We start from the raw sequence: 15,516 nt of genomic DNA, 5'->3' as shown, positions 1-15,516 counted from the left end.
ATTTATAAACTAGTTTTTGTAAATTTTATAAATAATAAAAACTACTTTAGATATCAATAATTTTTGTAGTCTATATAAATAATATCTAATTTATTAATTATTTTTTTATTTTTAATATTAATTTTTATTTAATAATTTTCTAATAATAATAATATATTTTTACATTGAACTTTTTTTTTCATAAAATTCATTAAGTCCCTTTTAAGTCTGGCAACGTAAATCCATTATTCAAACTACAAAATATTAATCATGAGTATTAATATGTTATAAGTCATAACACTGCGTAATCTTTTAAAATCCACATAAAAAAATTATGCCAAAATAATATTTTAAAATCTCAACTAATATATCTACTTAGTTTTTATATTTGTGTGCGCTTCTTATTTGAGTCTCCATAGAAGCTCTACATTTTAGTTTCTATATGAACAATTTTTTATCCTTTTGTTCTTATACATTTGCCAAAACTGTGCTTTACTTTTTACATTTTAATTTCTGTTTTCTATTGTAAAAAAAAAAAAAAAATCATTAACTCGGTGTTCTAACAAGGTCACGAAATTGAAATTACCCCTGTAAACCTGTCAGAAATGTTAGTGGTTCTTAAATTGTCAAAATTTGAAAAGGAAAATAGTTTCAGTAAAAGAAGAATTTCAGTGTCGAAAATGATATTCCGAATATGGTTGTTGGTATGGGAATATTATTTTTAAATTGTTAAAACACATTATCTTATATAAAACTTAGTTCTTAATGTTAAGACTATAACTATGTGGCAACAACTTGTTTCACTACAAGATTTTTATGAGACCTAAAGTTTTAAATATAACATTTTAAAGATTTTTTATAAGAAATATTTCAATGTACTTATTATATCGGACAATTAGAAAATAAGGATTATTTAATGAATTAATATGGTAAGATGAATAAAAATTGTGACGGTTTAATAACTTTAATCATGAATAAATATAATAACAAGAATTTTTATCAGATACCATATTATAAAACACGAACAAAAGAAAAAAGAAATTAAAGAAATGAGAATGAAATTTTTTGTATTTATTTTCTTACTTAAATTAAAGAAAATCGTCTTAATATATCAGCCGTACATTTATTTTAGATATGGAAAACAAAGAACTAATAAAAAAGTGAAATAAAAAAAAAGAACTAAATAAAGACTAAACACATATACAAATAGAAATAACTAAGAATTAAAATAGACAATTATTATTAACTTCATTTTAAAAATTCTTGAATCCATATATTTTGTTATCTTTTGTTAATATTAAAAGATAAAAAAATAGTCATCAGAAATAAATATCTACATAACAGAAATAAATATCTACAATGGGGACTTGATAGTTAAATAAAACTTTAAGATTTTTTCCAAGAAAAAAAAATATATCTTATTGACAAAGTTATTGTATATTTGACACCCATAATAATAAAAGAATATTAATCTAAGAATTAGAAGAACTGCATTGCAGGTACTGCCACTGAATCGGATGACAAGTGGGGAAGCTTAGAACGATGACTGAATAATTATAGACAAAATGAATGAACTTGGAATTTTGCACTCTCCAAATAAATCATAAATCTTTCGGATGTTACAGTAGATGACCAAACCTAGGTTTGGTTTTCTATGGTAACTTTTTTCTTATAATTTTACATGTTGCAAGAACTTGTTTTGGAATTTCTATTTTTATACATCAAACCTCTTGCGGAATGCACCAATAGTGCATTTTTAGTATAAAAAAAAAATAATCATATCATTCCATCACTTATTATCTTTATTCATTATTTAGTTAGTTTATAGGATCTTGCTGCAGCTAAAACAATCAATCTTTCTCTTTTATGATCTTATTGGTTTCTCAGTCTTCTATTTGGGTTTGAGTTGTCGGCTAAACTGTTGATTGATTTGGGTTTGGGCTTGGATATAAGTTGTGGACTCTCACTCGTTGGGCTTGGTAAACTAGAACTCTTGGCCTTTGCTCGGTATCAGCTCTCGGGTAGGTGTGTATACCTGAAGGGGATCTGATAATAAATTCATAATTGGTTTTAGTTAATTATCAAATAAAATTCATTCTACTTACCTCTTGGGTGGATCACCTATCTTAATACTTTCTTATTGGGCCTTAAACCTGATTGAACTTTTACTCTTTGTACTTAATATTTATCAAACACATTGCTTGTGTTTGGACTATTTATTGAACTTTGCTACAACATTTCACTATTTAATTATTTATTCCTTTTTATTTAATTTTCATTCTTATTATTGACCTATCAATCTTTCAACTATTTGGTCTAGGTCTTTCAACATTTCGACCTTTCGACCTAGACAGTACAAATTCAATTCTAAACAATTTGGACTAGATAAGTTTTAAATTTTCAATTTTAATCTTATTTTATTATTTTTTAGATAAAATATTAAATAAATAAAAAATATGTAACTAATATGATTAAAGATAGTTTTAAAATATCCAATAACTTGTGTATAAGTCATTGCATGGAAAATAGTAGCATAGCTCTTCGAATATATACCATTAAAATAAATTTAAATATCTTGAAAAATATATTTATGCACATTTACTTAAATAGTTACTTAAAACAAGTCCACAAATTGTATTGTATTAGTTTAATGACAAATTTATGTTTTAAAATCTTTAGTCTTGGTTCCCTGAGAATATTAAAACAGCAAAAGTAATGCACTTACCCCACAAGAATTTATGTTGCATTGGGTACAGAAATAAAAAGAAGAAAAATAGGAGGTGGGAAAAGAAAAAAATAGAAAAATTAGTTGTGTAAAATAAATAGCGCGAAAATAAAACTCTAATGATTGTTTTAGTTTGGAAGAAAATAAAATATTTATAAAACATGTTTTTAATTCTATAAAAGGTTTTTTTTTTCTCTATTTAAAAATTTGCAAAATTTTTATTTTTAATTTCTAAGATTAGATCATATAAGTAACATTCATAATACGAGAAACAGTATACTCAACATTTATCATGTGTCTTTAATAGTATGCCATTATTTTTTGAAAGTTTATTAAAAACTTAAATATTTTAATTCTTCAAGTCGATAAGCTCTTTCTTTTGGTCATTCAATTAAAAAAAATATTTTTTAGTTTCTAATTTTTCGAAATGATTTTGAGTCATAGGGGTTACACACTATTAGTAAGGTTTCCTTTATGTTATCATTATTCACATTGTCACTTAACCTATGCAAATGTCTCATAACACAACTTTTTCCACTTGACTCCCATCTTCAAAAATCACATTCAAAGGCTTAATACTCCAACACTAACCAAAATCACTTTCTCGAAATCATTAACAAAAAATGTAGAATAAATAATCATTTCTGAAAAAATGTAGAACAAATAATAATTTGTTAGATGATTCAGATGTCTTTTCCTTCGACTCCTTCACATATAGAGAATACATTTACAAAAGATTCTAAATTTGTCTTAATTATTATTCATATTTATAGAATTTTGTTGACCCTTTTAATATTAGATCATGATTAGCATGTGTACCATAGTTTAATATTGACATTATCTAACTTTTTTTACAATTTAACTTATATTAATTTGTATTCATCTAACTTGGTTCTCCTTATAGGAAAGGACATTTACTAATTTCGTTTAATCCCAAAGATTAAAAACTAACTATAAAATGTAACTTTGTAATTAGAGAACCAAAAGAAAGTGTGAATAAAAGCACTTTTTTACCCTTAACATTTTACCTTTTCCGGATGTACTTTATTTTTTCAAATTTTCCTGTGTATTACTTTAAGAATACCTCAGGTTTTTCACCTCAAAAAGGCAAATGTGGCCGAACATCATTTTAAAGGTGCTATGGTTAATACCTATGCCACCTTCACTCTATCTACACATCATACTCAAATGTGGCACCTGCGTGACAAAATCGTGAGATTCAAATGAAAGGATCTAAATTTGAATTCAATATCTGATACAGTCATAATGACAACGTGGGCTCAAAACTCCAAATACAGCTTTCACTATAAAGACTGTTTTGGTTTCAGTATGACAAAAGAATTATGAAGAACAAATGCTTCAATGAAACTTTAGGGTGATTATGACCTCACAAAAAATCTTTAAAATACCAACACTCCCAATCTTTCTCTACAACAAAAAAAAAAGACAATTGGGCAACAATTAACTAATCAAGCTATAGGCTAAATTGGAAATTGCTGAAAGGAAGCTTATTGTTCACCAAATTACAAGGTACTCAAACCTCCATTACCATATGTGAAGATAGGGACTGGATACCACAACAGCCACCTTATTCTTCTCACTTTATCATTTTAGAAAACTGGAAACCTTTATTACTTGTTGCGAACAAGTTGTATTCCTCCATGGCAGGAGTCTCTTTTTTATTGCAATTATGGACATTTTCAACATGATCTGCTGAACCTTTTGACCCAAAATCGCCAATAGTATCTCCATTCAAAGATGTGTGCGCGGATTTACATACTGTTGAAAGGGCTACGGGTCCACCAAAATGAAACAAGGAAAAATCCTTGTTATTCTCAAGTGATTTGGCAGAATTATCATGCATAACTTCTCCATATAATGCTGGTTTCTTGGAAATAGTTCCAGTTGGAACGACCCTTTCTGCAAAAGATCCATTAAGATGCTGTAGCAAAGAAGCTGGCTTGGAAACCCGAGTCCGTACCTCTGCATTCAAAACATTAGCTCTGGCAACTGGCTGATGAACAGGAATGGCAGGGTTGAAAATGGGAGCTGGTTGCTGCAAGGCTCCATACTGCAAGCAGAAGCGTGGGTCCTCATTCAAGCCATATCCAAGAGGGCTAGCATATAAATAGGGATTAGTGTGTGGGAAGGGTATCAACCCATTTGTAGGAGCTCCTGGCCATGAAACCGGATTTTGATGGAAATAACCCATTGTTGAAGGAGCTTGAAAAACTGGAAAATGTATATTTTGGTTTGACAATGGTGGAAGCATACTCCGAGGTTGAGAACACACATTAGCGGTGGAAAAACAAGTATCAAAACTTTGGGCAGTTTCCACAAGATTCCCAAATGCATAATTTCTTGTACTGTCCAAGGACGGACCAATCAATGAAGTTGACCTTCTTACCAAACCCTCACCATTGGTATTCTGGTTATTCTCAGTGGCTACTTCATGACAATCAGACAATATATTTTCCATGTATTCCAAATTATTTCTTACTTCAGATTGCCGGCTAACATCTTCTGAATCCGATGTGATTGAGGATTCTGTATTTTCATGGTTTGACGAGGTGGTATTGTTATCACCCTCACTTAGGCATAATGAGCAGTTATCAGAGCTAAAAGTGCTACTTTGAGTGGGATCAGCAGAACTGTTTAAGGCAAAGCCTCCAGTTGAACATATTCCAGGTTCTTCTGAAGCAATTTCCATAGAGCTACAAGAACCATCAGCTTCTACATGAAAAATATTTTCACACCTTTCATCCGCTCCACCAAATCTCTTTGAATTACATTCCTCAACATCATTTTCACCTGACTCAGCAGCTTCTCCAATAGACGACTTGATCAGATCAGACTGATTTCCTTGAACTTTAGTGGACTTCAAAATAACATCAGAGTCAGAATTACCGCAATGATATTTCTTCTGATATTCTGTAGGCTCCCAAACTCTCTTCGATTGAGACAAATCCCGGCCAGGATAGTTCCCCAAAATGATTTTGTTTTTGAATCTTCCATTACTCTCATGCATATAGTCTACTTGTTTATTCTCGGTACCATGATAAAATTGCTTGGACGTATCCCCTGAAGATTCAGACTGACAAGTAGGCTTTGTCTCCCGACTAACTCTAGTCATAGGAGAATGTTGCTCAACCCTTGTCTTAAATTCATTATTCAAGCAACAGCTGCAAGAATGAATATCACATCTCTCATTTGTTCGATTCTTGGAACTGTAAAACTTCTCATTAAACTTGGGAGGACCACCATTTCTACCATTCGATTTTGTTGGGACATTAATCCTTGATTTCCTATTCAACCCATTCATTACCCTGGATGATGTCACAAAACTCTCTCCATAATGTCTTGGCTCAGATCTGCCAACCATCACACTATTTTCTGGAACTGCATATCGCCGTCTATCAGACCACTTCATAGGCATATCCTGTTGAAATTCTTTCCTACATCTTAATCTTCGATTAGAAAGCATTGTTTGTTCAATTGTAGACTGATGATCCATCTCATCTTTTGCATTTGAAATTTCTTCCTCACAATCATCGAAAAAGACATCTTGTGGTTTCAAAGCACTATCCTTACTGCACAATTCTTCATCTTGGATGTTAGGAGAATCATCCCTCAATACACTAGTTTCATCTGTTTCAATAACCGAATTCCTGCAGCTATTAGTATAATTTTGCTCGACATCCGCAACTGCAGACAATTCTTCCTTTGAGATTTCAGGACAACCAATAGCATCATTTGAATCTGAAGACCTTTTTTCTTTTTCTTTTCCTTTTAGTCTTTCCTTCCTCCTAAGCCTTTTCTCCCTTTCCTTTGTCCTTCTCCTCTCACTGCGTTCTTCTTCTTCTCGTTTTTCCTTTTCTTCTTCTTCAAGAAGCTTCATCTATAGACAAAATCACACAATTGAATTGAGGAAGTGTAATTTTAAAAAAGAAAAAAAAAAGTTTTTTTCCCCTGCCCTCAATAGCCTTTCTCCTAAAAGCATAATAACTAAGACCTGTTTTTCCAATGTAATGATTTCTCTGCAAGCTACATGCACTCGATCCTCCAGCAGTTTTAGTGCCAGACAGACGAATATGCTGTGTGAATTTTGGCGTGCTGTTCCTTCTCTGAAAGCCTTTTCAACCTGAAGGATAAGGCACGGTCAGTGACTGAACAAAACAGACACACAGAAAATAATATTTTAATCTAAACATGCCTGCTCTTTGAAAATAACAGTGGCAGCATCTAGCAGAAATTCTCGAGCAAGTTCAGGGCTTTTTGCATGCTTTTGGGGACGGGTGCATTCTCCATCAAGCTCATTCCCATCCTTGTCAATTGAATCATCATCCTGAGAGGATACATTATATAACATGAAAACTAATGACAAATTTCTCATGAACAAATATTAAAATCAAAAGAATGATGGATAATTAACAATGTTTATTTTCTTAGAGAAACTTGAATTACCTCTTCTTCCTCAGCCTCTTCAGCATGCTCAAATAATTTTCTGATACTCTCCCCTTTTGTGATTGTAACATAACCATCTCCTACAGTTAACCTGCAATGTACACACTGTTGACCCTTCAACGAATGAGCTTTAACAGAAAATTCAGTGCAGCGTCCATCTAATCTCCAAGCTCTGAGGGTGACAAAACATGCACTCAAACCACCAAGATCCAGGCCACTGGCTCGACCACATCCATTCAGTCCCACATTTTCAAACTCCAAAATGTCAGATTTTCCTTCAGTTGTCCCCACAGCCCACTCAAAGTGATGATAGGTTCCTGATGCATCAGCAAATGTCTGACGCCAATCAGCTTGAACTGAGTCACCAGATACCTAGTAAAAGTGAATGGACAGATGTCATTTAGGTAGAAGTTCAATTATAGATGAAACAATCTTTCATAGCTGCAGACACTTCCACTAAAATCTCAATCACTGTAGATTTGACAGGATAGAAATGTGCAAGTCACACCTCATATTGAAAGGCAGAATCAGCAACACAAAACCAGCTCGTGCAGCGAGGTTCTCTACGCATGCGCTTCAATTCTTTTAGTTCCTTGAATTCTCGAATAACATTTCTTCTACAATCTCTGCAGAATCTCTTGCTATCAAATCTGATATAGATATGGTAACTCATCAGTAAAAAAATAAAAGCATAAAGCCTCCTTTGAAACATACAATTATGTACATATACATGGGGAAAAAGTTATCTCACCAAATACTGTACAGCTTTGAACAAAAGTTTCATATATATTTTCTGATGATGACAAAATAGATTAAATCATGCTAGTAATGAACTACCAGGCATTGCTTTTATGTATTCAGATAAACATTAGTAAATACGTTCGAAAGAGAGACAAAAATTTATTTCTATAATCTAACTGTAATAGAACAAAGAGCCATTTGATTATAGCAGCAAGTTCTCTGACCCAGTAGAGCAAGACGACAAGACAACAGACATAATGTAAGAAAATTTAAACAAACAGTATGGAACATGAGGATTCACTTGATACTTTTTGCTGAAGGAAAATGTAACTCCAGAGACAACACTTAAATGTTATTTAAACCAATAATAATGTAGAAAACAGTGAAGTGAATCTATAATAGATTAAGTTTTTCCTATTTATATCAAAAAGATAAAGTTAACATTCTAATCTACCACAGTGCCTTTGTCAAAATCCCTCTGAAGGTCCTGAAGCCTTCTTGTCCATTATTTGTATCTAATACACTGTTTTTCAAATTCTTTTCTCGTTTCTTGCTCATTCTTAACTCAGGTTCCATTAATTAAGGATCTCATTATACTCACTCCACTTGTGTGTATTTCAACAAATCTCCTAACAAACAAACCTTAATGAAAATAGTAATCACCGAGTCAGTTGAGTAGAGAGTAATGTCTAGTTTCAATCCTAACAACAGCTAACCTGTTGATTTATCTTCTCAATAATTACATGAAAACTCTTACATAACATAATCAGCTTTTATCTAACAGTCCATATCTGCACTCCACCAAATCCCAAAGTATGTAATTGCCTCCAACAAAATCATCCTTTCTCATTTAAACTACTTGTTTGTGTATACAATCCACAAGTACCAGGTATCCAATTTCCTAAACTTTGCAATGTAATAAATACTGGAGTCTAATAACAAACTTAATCATTCAATTCTCCAATATTTTACATTATAATAGTTCTAGCAAGAACAAACAACTGTTTTTGGACAACTTTTAATCATACAATTTCTAATCTAAACTATCATAAACCAGAATCAGGGAAAAAGCTTCAATATCAGATAGGCTTTGCCAAGAAATACAATTAATATATTCATCCTTTGGTTAACCGTGGGTAAGTATCTCTGGGGTAATATAAAAGCAGACAGTAAACACACATTCCCTTAAAAAGCCTATCCTGGATATTTCTTATTTTTCAACCTATAAATCCATGAATCACTACAATATTTCCCATTATACGACATAGTCATGAAACAAAAGCTTTTTCCATACAACACTATTTTTACTTATAATGTACTGTGTTAATATGGTATCAAAGTCTATCCTGGCAAGGTTTTTTAGGTCTATTATGCTATCGAGTCAGTAGCGGACCACCTACAAATATCTAGTCTCACGCTCGAGATGTCCATGCCTCAACGTGAGGGGAGTGTGTTAGAGTTCTCATATTGACTAGAGATAAGACCAAACTTTTTTAACTTCATATATCTCTATGATAAATTCCCCGTTCAACTTTTTAAACACCAAAGGCAGCTCAATTGTAATAAACACCAACTAACATTCCCTATTCTCATTCTTTGCATGTCAATTTCAACTATATGACGAGATTATAATAATAAATTTATATTATTAGTAACAATCCTCATTCATCTAAGGGTTAACACTGTAAGGAATGGACAAATAGATAGATACCTGTACATAAGTCTCTCAATAAAATCTTCTTCTTTCATTCTCAAAAGAGAAAGTCGTGTATCCTCTCCCAGTGCTGACCAGAAATCTACTAGTGTATCACATGAAAGTCTGGCAGTATGCAAGGCACATGTTTCTCTTGTACCATGTCCTCTACCGTAACTGACTATTCCTTGGCTTATCCAACCACGGCCTCCCCCACCACAGGCATCAGGATAAAGCAGTTCTCTTTCCCGCTCCCTGGAACGTGCCCCATCGAAAACCTAACACATGTGCAAAAGTTTAGCTACCAACAGGGCAAAGAATGGCATAAGGATCCAATATAAATGAGCCACACTTACAATTTGCAGTCCTTTCAAAGACTTTGAATACAAGTAGCAGCTCATAAGTGTTAATGAGCCATCACGTGCTGTGATCAGACCTCCCCAAGGATGGATTGATGGATCTTGGATTTCATCTTGATTGATGATGCTGTCATTGTTTGGCTTTCGCAAACCTCCGGATCTGTTGCAAGGAAAGTGGCCATCCACCCCTTCTTGTTGCAAAGATTTCCCATGCATAACAATCTGCAGAAAACCTTCAAGAAGTAATCCATTGCACCTGGAGCAGTACATATTTTTACGAGCCTGCTCAAAAAGGGATTGTTTGTCTATCCTCAATAACTTTTGCCGAGCTTGCAGTGATAGCTCACTCCAGAACTGTATCGCAAAAATGTAATAAACCAATAAGAGGCAAGGTAAGCATGTCAAAGTTGCTAATAACATTGTATCAAGAGAACAAGGTCAACATGACCTAGGTCACAGCTGAACCTCTATGAAATTGGTCATAGGTTGCAGATTGCAACCACAATCATGGCTGCAATATTGTGGGTTTTAAGGTCTTTGCAATCCACAATGCACTCAATACTATTGTTGATCAATCTAAAAACCACACGCATGAGTTAATGACAATTCTCAAGGATGCTCTTTCCTCCCCATGCTCCATAATTTTAATAATTCCTCACTATCATTGATTTGCTTGGAAGGTTGGATATGACTCAGACATAAATACAACACAAAATAAACAAAGATTTTTAAATGGCAGCAACGATTATATTTTATTACAATCCTTAATATTGTGAAAATTTGTAATTATGGCCATGAAGCAATTTTAAAAGCCTTCATATTGTGGTCAAAATTGTAGTTACAAACCATTTTCTAAACTCTTGAAATAAAGAAGGTAAAAAATGAATTTTTAAAATCCCCAACACACTCTTAGCAAGGGTATACAAGCAAAAGTAATAAAATATTAACAACAAATTAAATCTAAATTAAAAGAGAGACATTATTGTTTTCAAGAGTCAACATTCTAATTGTCATAGACACAAAATAACATATGTCCCATCACTGCAGTAGTGTATCATCTCTATTGGTGTAAAATTTAAAAAATAAATAGAAGTTAAAAATGGTAGAAGACAAGTAGAAGTATCTGTTATTGTCCTAACCCCTTGTACTTTTAAACCCATTCTGAAGTTTGTGTGATTCATTGTTGATAATCCATTGCCCAACTACTAGGAGAATATCTTTTCAGGAAACCTCCAGTATGAAAATTTGGCAAATTTTGTTCAATGGGCAACACAAAAAAAAATAAGTAACAAGAAATTTTGTTTAAACAGTCACTGAAATGACATTTATCAATCAGAAAACACTGAAATTATGAATCCAAACCCTATGAAAGTAATCAAACAAATGTTCCAACAGTAAGATCCAATATAAACTCAACCAACTCATCACTATTAACACAACAATCAATCAAAAACAGTAATCCAGCGACAATCCAAAATCCAATGAGAAATAAAAAATAAAAAGCAGAAAATTCCAGTACCTTCTGGAGTTGATTATAGCTAACATCATTGGAATTCTTCGACCAGAATCCATTTGCAGAAAGTGTACACTGGGACGAGTCATTAGTGAGTTGTTCATTCCTTTGTGCTAATCCGGGCATTTTCAAAACTCCTCGATATTCATTCACAACTCATGACAATTTAATCTATTCTGAAATTCACATCAATCAGATACGAAAATAAAACAAGCGGAGAATCAATAAAACGCAACCAGAACTCACAGATAGATTGAAATGGATATTTTTATGAATTAAAATCGAACGGGTAAAATTATTGGTGGAAGGAAAAACCAACCACGATCGAAGATGTTGGAGAATTGAGTGTGTGCCACAAAATAGAAGCATAAGGGTTTTTGATCGATGAGGATTCAGACAAAGACGATGAGATTTGGGGTGTGAGCGACTGCGTGTGTGAATGAATATATTTTTGTGGAGAAAAGAAAGAAAATGAAAATTTGGTTTTGGTGTATTGGTAAATGGAAATGCTGCTGCTATCTTTATAGGGCGCTGTTAAAACTCAAAAGCAACCATAAAGCATATTTGTTACTTATCACCACTAAGTATTTGATAGATTTAGTAGTAACATCAAATTAAAATAATTAACATAATTAATAAGGGGATTATAAATCATAATTCTTAATTTCTATAAACAAAAATTGTTTAAAAGAAGAGGATTTTCTTCTATTATGTTGAGCATAAGAGAAATATAAACTTATCTTCACTTGTTTCTTATATTCAATGTTGATAAGTAAATTGATTAGATTGTATTTTTTTTCTGAATATGGTGTTGTTGTTTTTAGAATAAAATATGAAATAAAGGTATATTTTAAGAGTGGTGTAACTTTATAATATGGTGTTGCTTTTTTAGAATGAATTATAAATTAAATGTATATTTTAAAAGTGTTCAGTGTATAAATTTATTAACTCCATGTTACTTTTAGGTTAACAATTAGTTTTTGAATTTTGATTAATTGATATATAGTTGTGTTAATTACATAGAGGAATTAAGAAGATCCAAATAGATGAAAAGTGAAAAAGAAGTATTCAGAATTATTTTAAAATATAAATAAAAACATTAAAGAGTACATAAGTTAAACTTTAAGCACAAATATAAAAAAATTCACACATAATTTACATAAAGTTATACAATCAATTATGTCATAAATACTTTACTATAATATATATATATATATTAAATTATGCTTTTATCATAACATTATTTTTTATAAATATTTATATTTTTTATTATACTAAAATAAATCATTAAAATAATAAATAATAAATAAATACGTATTTTTAACTTTTTACATATCTCATCTAATTCAAATAATTTATTTTTCATTTTAATAAAGTAAATTACACTCATAATTGTTCTGTTTTTCTTAAATTACATATTTTTATTAAAAAAAATCTTATTGAATAATAGTGTGTTATATAACTAACATAGACGAATTGTTTATAATTATTTGTTTTATTTTATAATATTTAATTTTTTATTTTATTTTATATTTTTAAAGCGATAGATTAGGAAAATTTAATACCAATAAATTATAATAAATCATATAAAAGATGATGACATAATGTTTAACTTTAATATATATAAAAAGATGATGACATAATGTTTTCCAGTCTTAAGATTTTTAATTAAAGATGTTGTCGTTATCTTATATAAGTAACTCATATTTTATTGTTATGATATCTTAGATAATTCTATTCTAAATCATGAGTGATAAATTTTCTCAATTTTTCTCTAAAAAAAAATCTCAATAGTTATATCAGAGTTATGTTTGTTTTGATAACTAGTTCAGACAAAGTCAATTATGTCTTATTATAATAAAAATCCAACAATAGTTAGGGTCAAAGGAAGTGTGTTGAGATAAATTGAAAGACATGTATGTCTTGTTGTGGTAAAAACTCGTGGTAAAATCTCAATTCACACTTAAGGTAGAGACTCTCAAGAGGAACATGTATATTCTGTTGTGATATATCTGTTGGGTCTATTAGTATCTAAGTTCAAGAGGGGAGGGGTGAATTGAGCTTATAAATTTTTTGCAAGAACACCCAATTTTTAGTATACCAGAGACAAAAAGAACAGATTGATTTTACATGAAACAGATTGATTCTTCAGAGCAGTCTAGCACAATTTGACTTTGTTCAAATTAAAATTGTAATCAACAGAGAGTTATAACAGAATCAGATTAATTTGATTTTATGAGTATGAAGAGTACAACTATGCCAAGAAATCAATCAACTTCATTCAACACAAGGTTTTAATGAGAATGAATCTTTCTCAGGTTTTAATGAATAAACAATTTGTTTTTCAAATCAATTAAAACAGCATATACAACTGCCTTGTTTGAGATTAGAAAGCTTTAACAAATCAGGAAGAACAGTTCTTATTTAAACCCAGAATTAACAGATTCAATTTCAAAAGAACAGATTTCGTTCTTGACAGAATTAAGCAAAACCAGAAATGAGTGCAGGGATGAGAATAAAAGGCACACAAGTTTTTATACTGGTTCACTCATATTCATTTTTGAACAACAGATTCATTTTTGAACTTAACAGGTTTATTTTGTAAAAACCGCCAACTCAGCTAACTGAAATAACTGTCTGAGTTGTACCTTTGGTGCCCTAACTAACTTGTGAAAAACCTTTCAGCAGACCAAAGGAAAAACCTGTTCTTTCACAGTAAAACAGATTAAAGTATAGCAAATAGGTCAGCTCAGCTTTAACTGAAATAACTAACTAAGCTTTACCTGTGGTGCCCTAACAGAATTTTGGAAAAGCCTTTTAACAGAGAAGAAATAAACAGATTCTTTCTCCATAAAACAGATTTATTTTTGTACTGTTTTAAAACTTTTAAGAGCACTTTCAAAAGCTTCTCTGAGCAGACCGCGATCGTAGATGGCAATGCTCCACATGATCGCCGGTCGGTGGTCAGCATAGCTACTTGAAAAGACGGTGCATGATCGCCGGTCGGTGATCAGCATAGCTACTTGAAAAGGCGGTGCATGATCGCCGGTCGGTTTGAGGCAGAACACTTTCAAAAGCTTTTCAAAAACCATTTAACCACATCATGTGCTTGATCTAGGCTTGGTTAGGCATCTAGGATAGGTTATACAGCAAAAGGCACTCATACACACTTACAAGCCTAATTACAAATGAATCTAAAAACCTATTACAATCTTCAAAGCACTCAAGCCATTTTCTTCATCAAACACATAACTAGCCTTGGTAGGGAAGAAGCTTCCTCCAACTTCAACAATCTCCCCCTGTTTGATGGAGACAAATTCCCTTTGCTTTGCACAGCTTTGAAGAAAGATCATGACCAAACCTGTACAGAACTATATACAAAAAAAAATAAAAAAATACACAGGTGTCAAGGCAGAACAAACAGATTTAGAATTAATGTACCTGCAGATTTTAACATTTGAATCATATCAGCAACCTTTGTGAATATCATCTGCAGAACCTGTACCAGGCTATTCTTCTCCCCCTTTGGATTCATCAAATAGAATGAGAGCACAAAATGCCAAAGAACAATAATAGCCATACATAACAGTTCAAATAAAACCAACATAGAGGTTCATTACAAGCCACAAAACAACTAAAAACCAGTTCAGAATAAAAAACAATACAGATTAATCCTAAATTGTTCAACAACATATAAAAGATAAAGGCTTAGAAATGGGATCACTTGTTGTTGTAATAGAGCTCAGCTAGCTGCACTTGAACTCCTTCAAGTTGGTCATCCAAGTGTTGAAACCTGGCGTAAGTCATCTCATAGTGTGCCTTCTGCTCATCTGTGAGTATGTCCAGCCTGCTTAGCACCTGTCTTTCAAACATAGACAGAGGTTCACCTCTGTACTCAGGTGCCTCATATGCAACTATTGCATTCTGACTCGTAGCAGCAACATCTTCATGTTCAGCAGAATGTACTGGTGATTCATCCATGTGTTGCACACCATCAGCATTTGCTTCTTCTTCATTTCCTTGAGGAGCAGCTTCTTGCTCA

The 15,516-nt window shown here is 32.0% G+C and overlaps 1 protein-coding gene across 2 annotated transcripts; it reads right to left on the bottom strand.

Annotated features, from left to right (window-relative positions):
* Positions 1-3,906: 3,906 nt before the first annotated feature.
* On the bottom strand, positions 3,907-11,970 carry LOC137814154 (uncharacterized). Of its 2 annotated transcripts, none has more exons than XM_068616741.2 (9): positions 11,794-11,970; positions 11,481-11,650; positions 9,959-10,315; positions 9,621-9,880; positions 7,677-7,818; positions 7,169-7,540; positions 6,918-7,049; positions 6,717-6,845; positions 3,907-6,602 (listed from the first exon to the last, which is right to left on the bottom strand). In XM_068616741.2, the coding sequence occupies exons 2-9, from the start codon at positions 11,598-11,600 to the stop codon at positions 4,302-4,304; spliced, it is 3,813 nt and encodes a 1,270-aa protein (XP_068472842.1). In that variant the 5' UTR covers positions 11,601-11,650; positions 11,794-11,970; the 3' UTR covers positions 3,907-4,301. The 2 variants fall into 2 exon arrangements, with proteins under 2 accessions (XP_068472842.1, XP_068472843.1); XM_068616742.2 differs by having other exon boundaries at positions 11,481-11,645; positions 11,794-11,969.
* Between the last annotated feature and the right edge of the window lie 3,546 nt (positions 11,971-15,516).

The sequence above is a fragment of the Phaseolus vulgaris genome, chromosome 1, assembly GCF_051622355.1.
Source record: "Phaseolus vulgaris cultivar YP4 chromosome 1, ASM5162235v1, whole genome shotgun sequence".
NCBI classification, from domain to species: Eukaryota; Viridiplantae; Streptophyta; class Magnoliopsida; order Fabales; family Fabaceae; genus Phaseolus; species Phaseolus vulgaris.
Note: the sequence above shows the minus strand (reverse complement) of the source record. Positions and strands in the feature narration are given on the sequence as shown.